We start from the raw sequence: 19,320 nt of genomic DNA, 5'->3' as shown, positions 1-19,320 counted from the left end.
TTGTTACCATAGGCTAGTTGTTCAGACTAGCTATAAATTATGACCAAACCCAATGAGATGACAAAAGCTGTACCACATTTTGTATAATAGTAACACAAGTTCTTCATATTTTGTTGATACAGTAGCCTTCTGTAGATAAAGATACAGACCAAGATAGGGTTAGTTAAACAGTGTTAACTGAGCTAATTCTGCCATACGGCCAATTGGATAATAATACTGTCATGGAAAAACTACTAGTGTAATACAAATTAAGCGCTGTTTACATTTCCCAGTATCTGTTGAAGTTATTGTATATTCTAATGGGATTTATAAAACATTAATAGTTAAATGATACATAAAATCTTTAGACAAGCTCCTTCCTTGTTGTATTTCCACAACATGTACTGTATGTAATGTAGATCCCCAACTTACAACGTTACCAGTCAGTTGTTACTTGTCTGTGTAGATTGTCACAATGTTACCAGTTATGTCAGTTGTTACTTGTCTGTGTAGATTGTCACAATGTTGTGGAGATGCAACTTAGTGAACAGAGAACGAGTCTGTGTCTCATACAGAGGGAGAGACCCGTCATGTCTCATACAGAGGGAGAGACCCAAGACATGATTTGTTTGAATTACTGAGAAACATTATGCTCATGTTTGGATCTGTCCCATAGTGAATATCATTATTGGAGGTTTACAATTTGAACTCTCTGGTCTCATTGTCAAAACTCCAAAACCAAAAGCGTAAATTGTTGAGTCAAGTGTGTGTGTGTGTGTGTGTGTGTGTGTGTGTGTGTGTGTGTGTGTGTGTGTGTGTGTGTGTGTGTGTGTGTGTGTGTGTGTGTGTGTGTGTGTGTGTGTGTGTGTGTGTGTGTGTGTGTGTGTGCGTGTGCGTGTGCATGCGTGCGTGCATATGTGTATCAGAGGAGGACAACACACAGGGCTGGTTCTTTGCGGAGGATGACGGCAATCAGATCAAGAAGCAGAAGCACCCTCTCCTGCTTGGCCAAATGCCTGTGGTCATGTCGAAACTACAGGAGTTCAAGGTTGGACCTCTTCCCTTCCCACAGCTTCCCTTTCATGTCAGACACTCAGTACGTTAAACTTTACATGCAGAGTTAAGTCGAGCTATGGTTATAGCTTGATTATTAGGCTATTTACTCGGACTACTGTACAGTTGAAACTAATTCCATAAAATAAAATAAAAATTCTAGACACAGATTTAGCTCTACGTCAACGAACTTCACATTTAGCTTTAGCTAATCGCTCCCTGGCCGCTAACATTACAGTTTTACATGCTGTTCGACTTCCGGGTCAAAGACCGTCAGCGCATGCTGATCGCTGTTAGAAGTTTGTGTAGGCCGGTTAGCTCAGTTGGTTAGAGCAATGTGCTAATAAAGCCAAGGTCAAGGGTTCGATCCCCGTATTGGCCACAGAACTTTTACAGGAAGTATCGGATCGCTCTGTTTAAAGAAACTTACTTTACCAGCAACCACATCACTGTACTGCTGTTCTGTCAATTGGCCAGCTTCAGTGAGATGATTGCTATTGTGTTACAGTAATAGAGGGCTTGTATTGAGAGGGGATGTACTAACTATTGAGATGTTATTACGTGGTTTGCTGCTCATGGGAAATGTCTCAATAGTTAAAGGAACACTCCGCCCATTTTCAACCAGCTTTGTATCATTAGAACATCAGTAGTATATCAGAAAACTGTAAACAGTTTTGAAGTCTGTCATTTAATTTGACAGTTATTGAGTGTTAAAGTGTGGACCAGTGATCTAACTCAAATTAATAACTCATTAACTCAAATCAACTCTCAAACTGTAAATGGTTTTGAAGTCATTCATCTAGTTTGACAGTTATTGAGAGTTGATTGGAGTGTTCCTTTAAGCCGCAGACAGACACCTTCCTGCACTGACAAAACAAGGGAACAACACAGCCAAACAGACACCCTCCTGCACTGACAAAACAAGGGAACAACACAGCCAAACAGACACCCTCCTGCACTGACAAAACAAGGGAACAACACAGCCAAACAGACACCCTCCTGCACTGACAAAACAAGAGAACAACACAGCCAAACAGACACCCTCCTGCACTGACAAAACAAGGGAACAACACAGCCAAACAGACACCCTCCTGCACTGACAAAACAAGAGAACAACACAGCCAAAGTGAACAGACAGACACCCTCCTGCACTGACAAAACAAGAGAACAACACAGCCAAAGTCAACAGACAGACACCCTCCTGCACTGACAAAACAAGGGAACAACACAGCCAAAGTCAACAGACAGACACCCTCCTGCACTGACAAAACAAGGGAACAACACAGCCAAAGTCAACAGTTGATACAGTTTTTGTGGTTGCAGAAAACTGATTTCTTGAGTAGCTTGATCTCTGAAAACACAGTTAGACACCATTAGATTATGCTTATCAGTGGACTGTGAATTTGTGCTAGTTCAGATGCTGTCTGAGTCTGCCCATTCCTCGTGCGTGCGTGCGTGACTCAGTATGTAATTCCATCTCCCAGACACCAGCCTCTGCCTCTCAGTGCTCTTTATGGGGCCGGTTAGCTCAGTTGGTTAGAGCGTGGTGCTAATAACGCCAAGGTCGCGGGTTCGATCCCCGTACTGGCCAAAGAGCTTTTAGGAGTAGACTTGGAGTTGGTACTATACCATTCCATAGTTCTCAGTGGTATGTGTAAGAGTAGTTGCTTTGGCATTTGAGCAATGTACAAGAGATGGAATGCTGTCTGTCTGCCTGTCTATCTGTCAGTAACTCTTCACTTTCCCCTGCCGCAAAATATAAAAAACAAAGCCTGTGGGCAAATGGTGTAGCTCAGTTGGTTAAGTGTGGTGCTAATGAAGCCAAGGTTAGAGGTTAAATCCTCATCTGGGCCACCAGGGTTTTATGTTGACACCAGTGTTGTAGTCGAGTCACTATATCTCAAGTCCGAGTCAAGTCTTGAGTCCCCTGTGTTGGAGTCCAAGTCCGGGTCCAAGTCACCAAAGAAGAGTCCGAGTCTAGTCCCCTTACCTGAGTCTGAGTCTGAGTCCAGAGTTACTGAACATGAACTTGAATCCACATGTAGGTGGCACAAAATGTAATAATGTCACAGTATTAATATAGCTATAATATCTTATAGCATATTACAAAAAAAAACAAAAACAAAAGTCTTTATCAATTAACAAGTTCAAGTCCTCGTCTCCAACTTCTGAATCCAAATGGATGAATGCCCAAGTCTGAGTCATAAGTGCTCAAGTCCAAGTCGAGTCACGAGACCTCAAAATGAGTCCAGGACTCGGACTCAAGTCCAATTCCTGGACTTGAGTACTACAACACTGGTTGACACAGCAGAATTAGAAACATCAATTCCTAAATAATGGCTCTATGCAAATACCAGTCTAGTCTCTCAGGGTCTATTCTTCCCCCGGCTCACCCTCTCACCCTTACTTCCTTCTCTGTGTCAGGTGGAGTGTGCTGTCCACAACCCGGAGCCCCACATCAACACAGACAGCACAGCAGACACGCCTGTCCTGGGCCACGGCTGTGTCTGGGTGAGCCCCCCCACACACACTAGTAATGCTGTACTGTAATAGCTTACCTCTCAACCATTACACACATTTTCGGACGAGATCACTCAGCTAAATGGGTTGAGTGGCAAATTTCTCTCAGGTGTCTGTTTACAAATGGACATTAAACATCGAGAGTTTTGTAGCAGACACTACTTAAACTTTACCACTTTTCTATCAATGACTCTCTCTGTTAACTGTGGCACAGGGCAGTGTTTGACTATGAACTGTTAGTAATGCTATGTAGCCTTTGCTGTCTGTGTGTGTATTATATTGTCTCATTTCCCTTTGAGAGAGATGACCAGGGTTTAAAAGTTATTATGGTCCATGTCTATTGTTAGAATAATTATTTAATCACTTCAGGCTTTCCTCAGGCTTCAAAATAAACCGTCACCATCAAAGCCATAATAATCACTGCCAACACAATGTTTGGGGATATTAGGGAAAACCTTGGAACTGTTAGCCATATAAACAATACTCCAACTTGGTATTTTAATGGGGAGTTAATGTATACATTTATCCCTCTACATGGAGAAAGCTGTTAAACTGAAAGAGGAGAATTTAAAATAATAAGACATCAATTTAGTAGGGCATGAATTCTTGTCTGTTGATGGATTTGTGCCTTTTAATGGCCCTCTTCTGACTTAAATTTTATATGCACTTTGATATTTAAATTTTGCACTGTTGAGTGATGACGTGAGTGATGACGATTATCATTGATTGTATACATTACAACATAAGCTGCTTTCTTGTAGTAGTGTCTCTTCAAAAAGATCCTTATAAAGAGTCCCTACAACTGTAATCTTGCCATATTTTTGTTCAGGTGGCAAGTTGCACCAACCAGATGGGCCAGATAGCAATTGTGGCCATGCAGAACTCCAGCCCTAAGGTGACTGAGTGTTTCAATGTGGAGTCCCGTATCCTCTGCATGGCCTACGTCCCCACAGAGCTGCCCCAGGAGAATGGCGAGATGGCCCCCGAAAACAACCACGTCCCCCCAGGGAAGGCCAGCGACACTCCCACTGTCTGTCTGGGCATGGAGGAGGGCAGGTACTGATACCATTATGATACCATTGATGGTACTACTGATAGATAGTACCACAATAGTGTGTCTGCGGGTCCTGAAGAAGTCTAAAAATGTCTTAAATTATCTAAACTCAAGGCATCAAAAGGTCTTAAATACAGTTAAGGATGGCTTTACCGGTAATCAACCCACTTTCTATCATTAATAATCTCGGTAATATAAGCACATGGGCAGCATTTATCTTCTCTCTCTGTTTACCTCACAGAGAAAAATGCTCCTGCTCCTGCCTGCAGAAACTCCGCCCCCACCAGCTGCAAGTGATTAAGGCTTGTTAAGGCTCTCAATGCCATTCTCTGCAATGTGCACATACTTAAAAAAATAAACAATAACAGCCGCCCGTGGAATGCAGATTCCACGTCTCCAGCAGAACTTCTGCAGTTCCATTGTAACGCGTTGTGACGTAAAACGCGTCAGAACGGCGTGTCCATCAGGAAAACACAGAGAGAGGTAAACACTACCCATGTGCTTATATTACTGAGATTATTAATGATACAAAGTGGGTTGATTACCGGTAAAGCCATCCATATTACATTTTAAGTCTCGGGAAAGAGAAACAACTATTAGCAATGCACTTTGCATTTCTTGGTCCTTTTTTGTTTGTTGGTGATTTTTTCTTATTTCCTTGATCAAAAGTAGCTGAAGTGACATCATGTCATATCATATTTCTAGTGCAACTAGAATGGCGTTTGATAGCAGAGCATTTTTCAGCTATCTATAACATCATCCATAAATCAAATGTCAGGTTTTGGTGTCAGTGCCTCAGAATCAAAGAGCGAGCACTTCTTTCTAGACTCATTATTTTGCACTTATTTCAACAATCATACAGAGAGAAATACACTGTGCCCAATGCCAATTTCTTGAACTTGTGGAAAGGCTTTCTGGGAAACATAGGAAATCACTAACTGATGTAGAAGTAGACAAGGTAGTTTGAGGGAAAGTGGGTACACCTAAAAAGTGAATTAGAACACTTCATCACAGTTTTCATTTATTTAATTTGCAATTAGGTCATCAATCTTATTGTTATTGAATTAAAGAGGTATTAAAAAGTCTTGGATTTAAAGGTATACTATGCAACTTTTTCTAGCTTGCAATTTGTAAACACACCCCTCCCCCCGACTCCACAAGCGAGCGAGAGAGAGAAAGAGCGCACAGATCGGTGGCTGAGCGAGGTCGACAGTGAATGGAGAGAGCAAACGGTGCAAAACCGGCTGAAATGCAGGGGTAAAAGGTTATTTTCTGATAGTTTCACAGCGGTTATGTTCTAAAAGCAGAAATAAACACACCTACACCTCCAAACACTTCGCACAACCCTCTTGGAAGGTGCCACATTTCCAGGTTTTGTTTGAATGCAGTCTGCTGGAGTCTGCTCTGCTGTGCTGCTCTGCTCTGTTCTGATGTGCTGCTTTGCTCTGTTCTGCTGCTCTGCTCTGCTGTGCTGCTCTGCTCTGTTCTGATGTTCTGCTTTGCTCTGCTCTGCTGCTCTGCTCTGCTCTGCTGTGCTGCTCTGCTCTGCTCTGTGTGATGTTATTGGCTGGGGGGCGACACACCCCATGTGGGGGCACTGAAACGACCACAAAACTTGAAGACATCCTGCACAATGTCAAATGATGCACACTATTGTGTATGCTGTCCTACATTCACAAAATAATTAGTTTTTTAAAAGTCAATGATAATTGCCTTTTTTTTCTCCCTGTATCTCCAACACCAAATAGTTATCTGCAGCATGCAGATAGGAGTGTGTCTCAGACTGTCTGTTTTGACTTGATGCTAATCTGAGCCCTCCTCTGCTTAGTATCATTGTGTATAAGAGCAGCCAGCGGTCGAAGAAAGTACGTCTGCAGCACTTCTTCACCCCGGACAAGTCCACCGTCACCAGCCTGGTCTACAAGAAACACTGTCTGTATGCAGGCCTGGTCACCGGCTCTGTGGCCGTCTACTCCAGATCACAAGGTGTGTGTGGGTGTGTGGTGGGTGGACGGACTTTGACACACTGAATTTGTGTGTCTCTTCTGTTATATTCTCAAAAGTCTGCTTTTGTAGTATTTGTTGATATTGTTAAAGGGCTGTAATTAGGGGAATTACAGAGGTTAGATCACTGTTATTGCGCAAAACAGAAATGCATTCACAGAGAGTTTTAAAGCGGTCTGGGCTAACATTGTTTACTTGAAATGGCATGTCATGTCTGCCCTAGCTCTGACCACATGGCTCTCTGAGCTTGTGTGAACTTAACAAAAACTGGAGTGTGCATGAATGAAAAGGCTGATTCTTACAGAGGTTGTTGGTTTTGGCCCCATCGGACCACTTTTCTTTTTCTATTTTCTTTTTTTAAGGACAATCCCATTGGCCAAGGGCCAGCATGCACTCCTTATACTTAACCCGGGTTGAAGTAGCAGTTACACTACCTCCCCTTACTAGACCTTCTGTATTTTATTTTGAGTGTAGGAGGAATTGAACCTGGGTCTCCCATTCTGCTGCTCACATAACGAAAGTTGAACACGCTAACCAGTCAGCCAAGGAGACAATCCCAACCATCGGCCCACCTCCTGGGGGTTTTCTCCGACTGAGTCAGTAGGTACGGTAGCCATTAGCGTGTGAGTCAGAGGCCTGAGAGTCAGGGGCCTCTGCTGTGTGTTGAGCTTGTGTTTCAGCCAGCTCGGTTGTCTGGGAGAAGCCAGTCTGTTAGAGCTGACCTATTTCAACCAGCGCAGGCACTCTTCCCACAGTCTGTTTTCACTTTGCGTTTTGCTCCATCTCTTACTGGCTTTCATAGCAGTGCAAACAGAGGAGGCTCTCTCTCTCTCTCTCTGCCCCCCTATCTCTCCCTGTGTCTCTTTGCCCTCTTCTCTTTCTGTCTCTGGCAACATTTTTATTTCTGTGACAACATGGGTTGAAGATAGGTGCGTCTTTACTAAAATGGGTAGTTCTTAACAGTTCTTAACCGTCAAATATGTGTATGGTATGACTGGGCAATATATCGATATTATATTAATATCATGATATGAGACTAGATATCGGATTCATCTTAGATTTTTGATATCATAATATTGTGATATGGTATAAGTGTTGTCTTTTCCTCGTTTTAAAGGCTGCATTACAGTAAAGTGATGTCATTTTCTGAACTTACCAGACTGTTCTAGCTGGTCTATTATTTGCCTTTACCCACGTAGTCATTTTATCCATATTACTGATTATTGTTTATGAAAACTCTTATTGTGTAAATATTTTGTGAGCACCAATGATCATCCCTACAATATTGTCATAATATATCTGACTGTATTTGGTCAAAAATGTTGACAGACAGACAGGCAGACAGACAGGCAGACAGACACACAGACAGACAGACAGTCAGTCAGACACACAGACAGTCAGACAGGCAGACAGACACACAGACAGACAGACAGACATACAGACAGACAGGCCGACAGGCACACAGACAGACAGGCAGACAGACAGACAGGCAGATAGGCAGACAGACAGACAGACAGACAGACTGGCAGACAGACAGTCAGACAGACAGACAGACAGGCAGAGAGACAGACAGACAGACAGACAGTCAGACAGACAGACAGGCAGACAGACAGACAGTCAGACAGACAGACAGACAGACAGACAGACAGACAGACAGACAGACAGACAGACAGACAGACAGACAGACAGACAGAATATGGATGACAGTGGCCTGGGTCTTCCATGAAGGGAAAGTATTCTGCCTACATCTTGCCTGGAAGAAACTTGTGCAACTGTTCAGGAATTAGTTCCACCTTTACTGAAACAATGTGACCACTCTTTCCACCTTGTTTTCCCCCTGAAGCTTCACACATGTCACTTCTTTCCCCCCTTCGTTCTCCACACACACATTATTAGACACTGAGTGTTGGCCTTTCATGTATAACTGAATGTTACAACAGTTACTAGCTGCTTCTCTTCAGCCATCACCATTGGTAATGGTATGTTAATGTCAATGAATTCACAGAAGGAAATCTTGATCTTAGATGCTCCTTTATGCAGTCTGATTTGCATAATCCATTCCTAGTATCCACAGGTCTGTCACTGTCTCTCTAGTATCCACAGCTCTGACACTGTCTCTCTAGTATCCACAGCTCTGACACTGTCTCTCTAGTATCCGCAGCTCTGACACTGTCTCTCTAGTATCCGCAGCTCTGACACTGTCTCTCTAGTATCTACAGCTCTGACACTGTCTCTCTAGTATCCACAGGTCTGTCACTGTCTCTCTAGTATCCACAGCTCTGACACTGTCTCTCTAGTATCCACAGCTCTGACACTGTCTCTCTAGTATCCGCAGCTCTGACACTGTCTCTCTAGTATCCACAGCTCTGACACTGTCTCTCTAGTATCCACAGCTCTGACACTGTCTCTCTAGTATCTACAGCTCTGACACTGTCTCTCTAGTATCTACAGCTCTGACACTGTCTCTCTAGTATCTACAGCTCTGACACTGTCTCTCTAGTATCCACAGCTCTGACACTGTCTCTCTTGACTGTGCTTGATGCTGAAATGATGACGCATCCAGGAGAGCTTGGTAGGGAACGTCTTCCCTGCATCCCTGTCGTAATGTGACTGCCTGGCCTGCTCTCTATTAGCATTTAGACTCCAGATTTACATTACAAAGGAGAAAGCAGAGCAAACTAGGAGACATTATGTCGGCTCATATTCTTTGATAGGAAACTGTCAGCTCACTGTGAATACTGATAAGCCATTAAAAGACAATTGAACACTACAGCAATCTTGCACTGTCTAATCCCAAAGCTAGGCTGTATGTGTTTGGGGTGTGGCTGTGTGTTTGTGTCCTTGTACTATGTGCCTGCTCCCAGTAACATCTCCTGCATGGTGAAGGCGCTCTGCAGTAGACGCTAGGCTAGTCTCGCTGGCCAGCCTCCTCTCCCTTCCGTCCGAGGAGTCTGGCGCCGCAGGCCTCCATAACTGGATAAACCCTCCCCTGTTCTACTCTGCTCTCCCATTGGAGCGACTGTTTCGGTGGCAGCCGGATGTCCGCTCCCGGCTTATTACAAACTCTGTCATTGGCTCCGACCATGTCAATCAGAGCGGCTTCCGCTCCCTCCTCACTGTGTATCGCTGACGCTGTAAATAGTGCCCTGCCGCCTCAGTGAAAACAACAATGCTAACTAGCTAGCTAGCTAACGGCAGAAACCTACACGCTAGCTCGTTGCTACACGCTGAAAACGGCAAGTTTGGATTGTTGGAAACTATTTTCCAAGGGCACTGCCGCTAAGCGCCGCCCATCGCAATCCCACTATGGAGACCTGCGGCGCCAGACTCCTCGGACGGAAGGGAGAGGAGGCTGGCCAGTGAGACTAACGCTAGGCTAGCCTGTCTGAACCACTGACCTCAAAAATATGGACAGAGCTATCCCATTGATTTTGGGCTCCCATTTTGAGTTGAAGTGGTGGCCATCGCCATCTTGATTTTTCGTCAACATAGTGGAGGGAATGGGTTGAGTCCTTGCGCAGCTCACGTGATATGGGGGTTTCCCAGAGCCGCAGCTCCGCCTGCTATTGGTCCGTGATTGGCAAGCAGCACGATCGCTGGACAGGTGACCTGTCAATCACCGCTTTTCTATTGTCTATTTTACTCCAAACGGGCGAGTTATATAAAAAATTACCCCATACAGTTGTTATGAAAAGGTGAAATTAGCTATATAGTCCAAAACCGTGTTAAGGCCCAGGCTGTAAAAATGCTTAATCACTGTTACAAAGTGGGGCATTTTAGCATGGGGGTGAACGGGAATGACGGGACTTCTGAGCCCTGCCTCAAGTGGCCATTCGAGGAATTACAGCTTTCCTCCTCGAGGGAAAACCTTGTGCCTTGCCCACTGGTCTGAACCCAGCCAATCAGCCTCATTCTGCCATGCTTGTTATTTCCTTGCGAGATATGGAGAGAAAGAGAAGCAGTGGCTCGGCAAAGGTTGCATCATTATGATACCTTTATTGGAGATGACATTGATATGAAGGAATGCTACAGTTGAAGAAGTGACTGAGCCGGACAGACTCGCTCCAGCAGAGATGACTTGTGAGCTGGGTAGACTCGCTCCAGCAGAGATGACTTGTGAGCTGGGCAGACTCGCTCCAGCAGATATGACTTGCGTAAGATTGGCACAAAATAACAGCTGCACTGCTGCTGCTCGCTACTGTTGGCTCTCCTGTCATTTCTTTATGTCTGTCTTTCTCTCTACCCCTCCTTCTCTCTGACACGCACAGACGTTCAAATGCACACAAATACACTGTGATTATTGCAATAATATACACAGAGCATAGCTGGAATGCTAATCCCACCTAGCCCCCTGAGTGAGAGATTGCCCTTACTTCCCCGGTCATTACTGTACCTCTGAAAGAGCCTGTGCTTTCCCTGCATGGCACCTCTCCCTTCAATAGACGCCTTTGTGCCTTCTCTTAAACAAACACTATTGGTGAGGCCTCATTCACTTCCTGGCCTAGATTAGCAAGGGGAATGTGGTATCTGGAGGAAATGAGCTTCACATTGAGCAGGCAGCGGGGGGGGGGGGGGGGGGGCTGTCTAGCTCCATGGTAGGGTGCTAACTCTGCAGAGGCTAGGCAGCGATTCCCAATGGGAGCTTCCCATAAGAAGAGCTGTGCAGTGTGCTCCCTGGATGAAAGTGTCTGTCAATTGGATTATGCTGTTACCAGCTTGCCAGGACTATTTACCGTACATTCAACTTTCAACCCCCCCACCCAAACTTCACTCAATTGAACTGTAGTGCTGAAAGACCTTTCCCTGTACTAATATGCACATTCCTGTCCTGGTGTGCAAGATTGATCCACACTAAACTTTTTTCTGCTTCTTTTTTTGATCCACAAACCTACACTTCTTCCCTTTTTATGATAATAGCAGTTGAATTATAAACTGAGTGAATTAAATGTTGCAGAAATGTGTTGATATTTATAAAGACACCAGTATTGGTGTCTTATCTTGCTGCTTGGCATTGTGGGTGCCCGCCCAGGCACTTGTAGCACAGAGTGTGTAGGAGCCTCCTACACGCACGCACACACACCTCCTACTACTAGGAGGTGTGTGTGCGTGGGATTGAGCTCAGCTATGACTAAATGCCTCTCAGCCCATCTATATTCATATTGAATCCCTTCAAACCATCAATGGCCACTCCACCAGTATTAGCAGAGTTATAAATGCAGATGGCAGTTACAGTACAGTACTGTACAGAGAGGCTGATTGTCTATTGAAGTGTACTGTCCCTGTATCTACACTACAGTATAGTATCTACAGTGTAGACTGTAGATGATGTCCTCCTTTAACTAATGCACTAGTATGCAAACTAGCTATCAGGAGGTTGTATACCTGTTATATATTGTTCATTTAGAGAGAGATGTCGTGTTAAAGTGTATGTAATAAATGTAGTATTGTCATTCTTGCTCTCAGAGAGACACTTGAAGGAGCAAACTGTCTCTAACAACCAAGGCTCTTCCACCTGTCAGCACTGAGTAGCAGCCAGAGAGAGATAGAAGTGTCAGGTTCAGCATTCATGCAGGCCGGTTAGCTCAGTTGGTTAGAGCGTGGTGCTAATAACGCCAAGGTCGTGGGTTCGATCCCCGTACTGGCCACAGAGCTTTTGTGTTGAGGCTCACATGTTATCGATTCTCCCTTGACCTGCTTTCACTATCTCTGCTGGCGCTTTATCTTTTTTGCCGTATCAGAAGAACTCTTCCTTCTGTTTTCCCATGAAAAAGTCACTATGTCGACTATTCTTTTGATTTTGTGATTTTCCTATGGGTGGTGAGCTGTGGTGCTAATACCTTGTGTGGTGTTAGTGTTACAGATTAGAAAAATATGCAATGAGAGACTTTCTTCATACAAAATAATTTTGTATCTTCCAAAGGATTGATTTGTGTTGTAGCGATCATTTTGTAGCCTAAATTAGTATCATAATATGCACATTTAATCAAGCTTAAATCTAGAGTTGGGATCATAAATGCAAAATACATATTTGTATAATAAATATTATTCATTTAGTTTTTATTTAAATGGCATAAGATTATGAGTTGGGTGCAGTCCAATGCTGAATTGCCCATGTTGTTTGTGGTGTTGCAGACGGTTCATGGAGCAGCGACAGCCCCAAGGTGTTGAAGCTGGGGGTCCTCCCAGTCAAGGCCATGCTGGCTGTGGAGGAGCACGTCTGGGCCTCATCAGGGGGGCAGGTCTTCATCATCAGCACCCACACACACTCTGTGGAGGTACGTAGCCTAGCTCTCATACTGTTTACCCTGCTACTACACACACAGTTCAATAGTTCAATATTGATGTGTGTGTGTGTGTGTGTGTGTGTGTGTGTGTGTGTGTGTGTGTATGTGTGTGTGTGTGTGTGTGTGTGTGTGTGTGTGTGTGTGTGTGCGCGCGCACGTGCGCGTGCGTGCATGTGTGTGAGAGAGTTGCCCCTGGTGTATCTCTGCTGACTGTTATCTGTGTATCTGACCCAGTCTGTCTGTAAATCACACAGGAAACAAGCTAGTGAAAGCCACCATGATAAAGTTAATGTGAAGCTATATCCACTTCCAAGTTCATGGGAAAATCTGGGCTATTCTAAGGAACCGGTCCAAAAAGCACATGTTTGCATCTGCAAAAAGCATTTAGTAAAATCCTCATCAGAACAAAAAAACACCCCTCTCATACACTGGACAGATTAATTTACAATATCAAGCTTTATGACCCGTTGACTGAGTTAATATTTTACTGTAACTAAGACGACCATCTGTTCATAACTCTTCCCGGTTTCCTTTGAGGTTACAGAGGCATGGGAGGAGTAGCGTTCACGACACACTCTGAGCATAGTAGACGCCTCTGTAGAATCCATTATGCTGATAGGATAGTACCATCCCACACCATGGAGCTACTCTGTCGCCCAGCTACTAGCACCAGGCCTGCTCTACACTTAAAGAAACACTGCTGTATAGTGAGGGCTCATACAGCTACTAGCACCAGGCCTGCTCTACACTTAAAGAAACACTGCTGTATAGTGAGGGCTCATATCTGTAGCCATTTATTTTACTGGGTGATGGTGTAGTACTGGAATGAACAGTATTGGCTACAATGATAATGTTATTCATGATTTTGATATATTGCACAGTGATCTATCTCCCTTTCACATTTATATGTTTGTCATTTAGCTGATGCCCTTATTCAGGAATAGTAGGATATGAGGGATGATAATATTCCTGTGGCCACAGAATGATCATATAAATGAGTGCTAATAGAGCTAAGGACATACTGTAGTTAGAGGCCGTTTACACTTTCTCTTTTATTTCAAGGTAAGATCATGTTGGAGTAGAGGAGGATGATATGGAAGAGCACATATGATTCAGTGGGGAGAGAGGAGGCCGTGAGGTACTAAAGATACATATTCACATTCAAATATGTGGAGTGACTCAATCCATCAGTAGGGAAGCAGGAGGGAGAGGAGTTGAGTCAGGAACCAGGGGGGAGAGGAGTCGTCTGGCTTGAGCGATAGCTAGGTGGAGATAGACTGAGGCAAGTGGTAGTGGTAGTGCCTTTTTGAGTGTGATATTGATTTTTTCTTCTTCAAATTTTTATAGAACAATAAACATACAAGACAAGCAAATGGGCTCAGACACATGAAAAGAAGAGGGAGAGAAAAAAAAAAAAAAAAAATACATACATTTACATACATCTTTGACATTTAGCATTGTAACATGGTGCTACCAGCCGCGTAAGGTGCTTATGTGCTTGTAAAGCCGTTTTCCCACATGCGTACCGGAAAATTACCTGTAAGTCAATATCGGACATTTCCCTTCACACCTCTCTTCTCGCATGTCGGAATCTAGCAGCGAAATTGCCTGTATGTTGGGGGGCGGGGCGGCACTGCAGAGCGGGGGGGGAGTGACTGTCGGCAAAACTCTTGATGGTGAAATAAGTTTGCTTGTTTATCCGTTCACCTGCGTTGCGTTGAAGCACTTTTTACAGACTGGCTTCGTTTGATGTGTCCGGGCTTGCCTTCGCTGTCGGCAACGTAAGCAAAATACTTCCACGTTTCGCTTCGTGCATTTGCTTCGTCTGTGTCCCTGTCGGGCTGTCACTGAAGGAGGAGGACGGACTGTGGCCAGAGAGCGAGTAGGCAGCAGAGAGGAGAGAGGGGAAAATCAGCACACCCACACATGAAGCTGACATAGGCTACTGCTCTTATTATCACAAGATCATTTCGCCAGTTTGCTTTAATGTGCGCGAATGATTAGATTATGCCCGCTGGAACATTAAGCAACGTGTGTACACCTCGCCCATGAGAGTGTCGCGGGAAATGACTGGACCCGTTCTACACTTGAGTCCGCTGTCGCGCATACCGCTCTTCTGACTGGCTCAAAACTGGTGAAATCTCCGCGATGACGGGGTCGCGCTTATACCGGCACGACAACTTTCACACATGCAGGCATTAGACCACGTTCCGGTCATTTAGCGGTACAAAGCGCATGTGGGAAAACGGCTTAAGAGATATTGTGCATGGGATCCTACACAAGGGGTCCATGGGAAACCAGCCGGGCAAGCTGTCCATCATCCCTAACCTTAGTCACTAGTCATTTTTAACATTGTCAAAGTAGTTAAAAAATGGGTCCCAGATAGTTGAGAACTTTTTAAACGAGTTGGCTCTCAGGAACCTGAGTCTCTCCATCTGTATAACAGAGATCATATCCATCAGCCACACCTGAAAAGAAGGTGAAGAGGAGGACTTCCATTCCTTCAAAATTAGTCTTTTGGCGACAGTTGTCCCCAGTGTCAGAGATTGCTGCACAGCCGTAGGGAAGTTCAGAGAGGTCTCCAAGCAGCCGAACATTGCGAGTTCCGCTTTAGCACCTATATTGATTGATTGATTGATTGATTTTATTTATCCATATAGCAGAACAACATCCAACATGTAAAAGTGTGAACACTTATTTCCAACATGGTCCCTGGTCTTATAGAAACAGGACATACAATAACACATAACATCAAATAAATAAAATAGAACAATCAACAATAAAAAGAACAAAAGATATAAACCATACAAGTTCAATAACCATTTCAACGAAAGGCTCACACATTACTCTAGTTAGTTTACTCAGCAAGAATGGTTTCTGGCAGCAAATCACTTTTTGACACAACACCGGCCAGTAGGCTATACAGTAACCTCTCTCCCTGCAATTGCACCATGCAACAATAGCTTAACCCGAGTGGATAATTCTGGTATAGGCTATTGAAATAGGCTAGAATTAAAATCTCACACATCCCTACCCTATTAAAGAAACAAATATTTTTAAGTGTGTATGTTATAGCCTATATGAGCGAAACGACTAATTAATAGGCTACTAATTACAAAAGACTTCGTTACGAATCCGAACTGGTTCATCCTCCAATTCTCTCTTCCCTCTCTCGTTCTCTCCCCCCCTCTCTCTCTGACTCTCTCCCTCTCTCTTTTCTCTCTCTCTCTCTCTCACTCTGTCACTCTGCTTGCACTGAGCAAGAAAGAAGCTGCTGCCTGTCACAGACGTGATGGCGGTGACGCTGTGGCTTTTAAGGGGAGTGATCTCAGCTTGTGAATCCTGTTATTATTGGCATAAACACGCCTATCGGGTTGCTCAATGCCAAAAAATGTATTGCATTGTTGTGGAAAATGGTTCACAGACCAAGCTCCACTCAATGGATAAGACAGATGCTGTCAAACCTTCCACTAGAAAAAATTACTTACCGTACATATTGAAAGCTAAACAACATATATTTGAAGATATTTGGATGCCAAGATTCATTAGTTATGTTGGTAATTTAATTTTAGCAGATGATCAAGCGAATAACTAGGTTTTGTGATGGTAGTGCAGTTCCTGAAGCTAGAATTTCTTTTTGATACCTTATTATTTATTTATTTTCTTTACCTGTATGACATTTAAATAAGAATTTTTATATGGTTTAAGATTACCTGTGTGCAAATTGGAGGAGCAGATGTGTGGTTGTTGTTGGTGTTGTTGTTTTGTCTGTATGTATTGTAAAGATAACAAATTGTAAATAAAAACATTTTGAAAAAAAAAAAAAAACGCCTATGGAGGTTTGCGCCGAGATGACGTGAATCGCAGCGGGCCGACACGCCCACAATTAGGGCGTTGTGCGACGCTATTCCAGCGCAAAACGGGCGCTAACGCAAAATGACCGCCGTTGCGAAGATAGGGCCCTTAAAGTTTACAGTGTTATATATGTCTGATGTGTACTAATTCAGTTTGGCCTAATCACTCTGCTGTCATCACCCCATGCCAGTGACCTTGGCATGGTCATTAATAGTATTAAAGTGCTTCTAGCAGGCGATGGGGGGTCTCTCCCTCTATCTCTCTGTCTCTCTCCCTCTCCCCCCCCCCTCTTCCCCTCCCTTGGCTCCCCCTTGCCACATCCTGGGGTTTGGCTGGTATTCCCTGCCTGATCTGGTCTGGTTGAGGGACTGGAAGCACCTGCCGGGGGTCCAGGAATAGTAACATTCCTATTCCCCCTCTGCCATGCACTGCCTCATAATCTGGTTAGCTTCATTAAGCTCATTATCGACCACCTGCCTGTGTATGTCTCTCTCTCTCTCTCTCTCTCTCTCTCTCTCTCACACTCACTATTTCTCTCTCTCTCTCTCTCTCTCTCTCCCTCTCACTCACTGTGGGCTTACTGAGTGGTGAGTATACTGTGTAGAGGACACAGGGAATGAGAGAGACAGAGAGAGAGAGAGAGAGTGGTTGAGAGGGCTTCAAAGAAATGGCATGCTTAACAAAATAGACAAGGAAAATATTGGTTAAAGGGATACGCCACTTTTTCGGGAGTTTAGCTCATTTGCCATATGCCCCCCACATATGCAAGCAAGGTACACCATGCCTTTACCGTCACTGTCAGAGCAGTATACAGTGAGCTACAGTCGTGAAGTTAGTAAGTATCGCCTTAGAATGGAGGCCAATGGTACACCCGTTCAAAATAACCAAAAACACAGATCTAATAGCACAAAAATACATGTTGTGCTTCGGGTACTCACCACGAGATGAAATATTAATCCATAGTTACGTGAAACGTGATTTTCGGAGTAAATCCCCACACGAGTTACTTCCTTGTTTGCCTGTAAAGAGCGCTTCCACTGTACAAAGCGCATGCGCTGTATGTCGCGCATGCCTGGCAGCCATGTTTAGAAAGTAATTCCGGCTATGTATTTACCTTAAAAAAAAGATAATTTCTCCGCATTTGGATTAATATTTAATCTTGTGGTGAGTACCCGAAGCACAACATGTATTTTGGCGCTATTAGACTGTTTTTGGTTATTTTGAACGGGTGTACCATTGGCCTCCATTCTAAGGCGATACTTACTAAATTCACGACTGTAGCTCAGTGTATACTGCTTGGACGGTGAGGGTAAAGGCATGGTGTACCTTGGATATGTGGGGGGATATGGCAAATGAGCTAAACTCCCGAACAATTGGCGTATCCCTTTAAGAGGGAACACACAGAAGAGTGAAAAAGAACGCAAAACATCATGTAAGTTTTCATCTTGGGCTCGTCCACCACCACCTTTTATCACCACCTTCTCTGAGGCACTCGTGAACGGACTCTCCTTGGCCAAATACAACTCCACCTACACTTAACGTGATGTGTGAAGAGATTATGCAACTGCTGGTGATGGCATACAGCCAGCATAGTGGGCTCAGACAGACAGCAGTAAAAAATGACTATCCATCCAGCTATCTGAAACATACTGTTCCTACTCACAGCAGTAAAATGACACTATCCATCTAGCTATCTGAAACATACTGTTCCTACTCACAGCAGTAAAATGACACTATCCATCTAGCTATCTGAAACGTACTGTTCCTACTCACAGCAGTAAAATGACACTATCCATCTAGCTATCTGAAACATACTGTTCCTACTCACAGCAGTAAAATGACACTATCCATCTAGCTATCTGAAACGTACTGTTCCTACTCACAGCAGTAAAATGACACTATCCATCTAGCTATCTGAAACATACTGTTCCTACTCACAGCAGTAAAATGACACTATCCATCTAGCTATCTGAAACATACTGTTCCTACTCACAGCAGTAAAATGACACTATCCATCTAGCTATCTGAAACGTACTGTTCCTACTCACAGCAGTAAAATGACACTATCCATCTAGCTATCTGAAACGTACTGTTCCTACTCACAGCAGTAAAATGACACTATCCATCCAGCTCTCTGAAACATACTGTTCCTACTCACAGCAGTAAAATGACACTATCCATCCAGCTCTCTGAAACATACTGTTCCTACTCACAGCAGTAAAATGACACTATCCATCTAGCTATCTGAAACATACTGTTCCTACTCACAGCAGTAAAATGACACTATCCATCCAGCTCTCTGAAACATACTGTTCCTACTCACAGCAGTAAAATGACACTATCCATCTAGCTATCTGAAACATACTGTTCCTACTCACAGCAGTAAAATGACACTATCCATCTAGCTATCTGAAACGTACTGTTCCTACTCACAGCAGTAAAATGACACTATCCATCTAGCTATCTGAAACGTACTGTTCCTACTCACAGCAGTAAAATGACACTATCCAGCTATCTGAAACATACTGTTCCTACTCACAGCAGTAAAATGACACTATCCAGCTCTCTGAA

At 43.9% G+C, this 19,320-nt stretch overlaps 1 protein-coding gene across 1 annotated transcript in view; it reads left to right on the top strand.

The window, feature by feature from the left end:
* Positions 1-19,320, top strand: part of arhgef10 (Rho guanine nucleotide exchange factor (GEF) 10) — a 119,363-nt gene that overhangs the window by 77,022 nt on the left and 23,021 nt on the right. Inside the window, exons 22-26 of the mRNA XM_083633843.1 lie at positions 906-1,027; positions 3,457-3,543; positions 4,382-4,608; positions 6,435-6,592; positions 12,743-12,885. Coding sequence (XP_083489969.1) covers positions 906-1,027; positions 3,457-3,543; positions 4,382-4,608; positions 6,435-6,592; positions 12,743-12,885 — 737 coding nt within the window. The remainder of the gene's footprint in view (positions 1-905; positions 1,028-3,456; positions 3,544-4,381; positions 4,609-6,434; positions 6,593-12,742; positions 12,886-19,320) is intronic.

The sequence above is a fragment of the Poromitra crassiceps genome (genome assembly GCF_964638095.1).
Source record: "Poromitra crassiceps genome assembly, chromosome: 3".
Classification (NCBI taxonomy): Eukaryota; Metazoa; Chordata; class Actinopteri; order Beryciformes; family Melamphaidae; genus Poromitra; species Poromitra crassiceps.
Note: the sequence above shows the minus strand (reverse complement) of the source record. Positions and strands in the feature narration are given on the sequence as shown.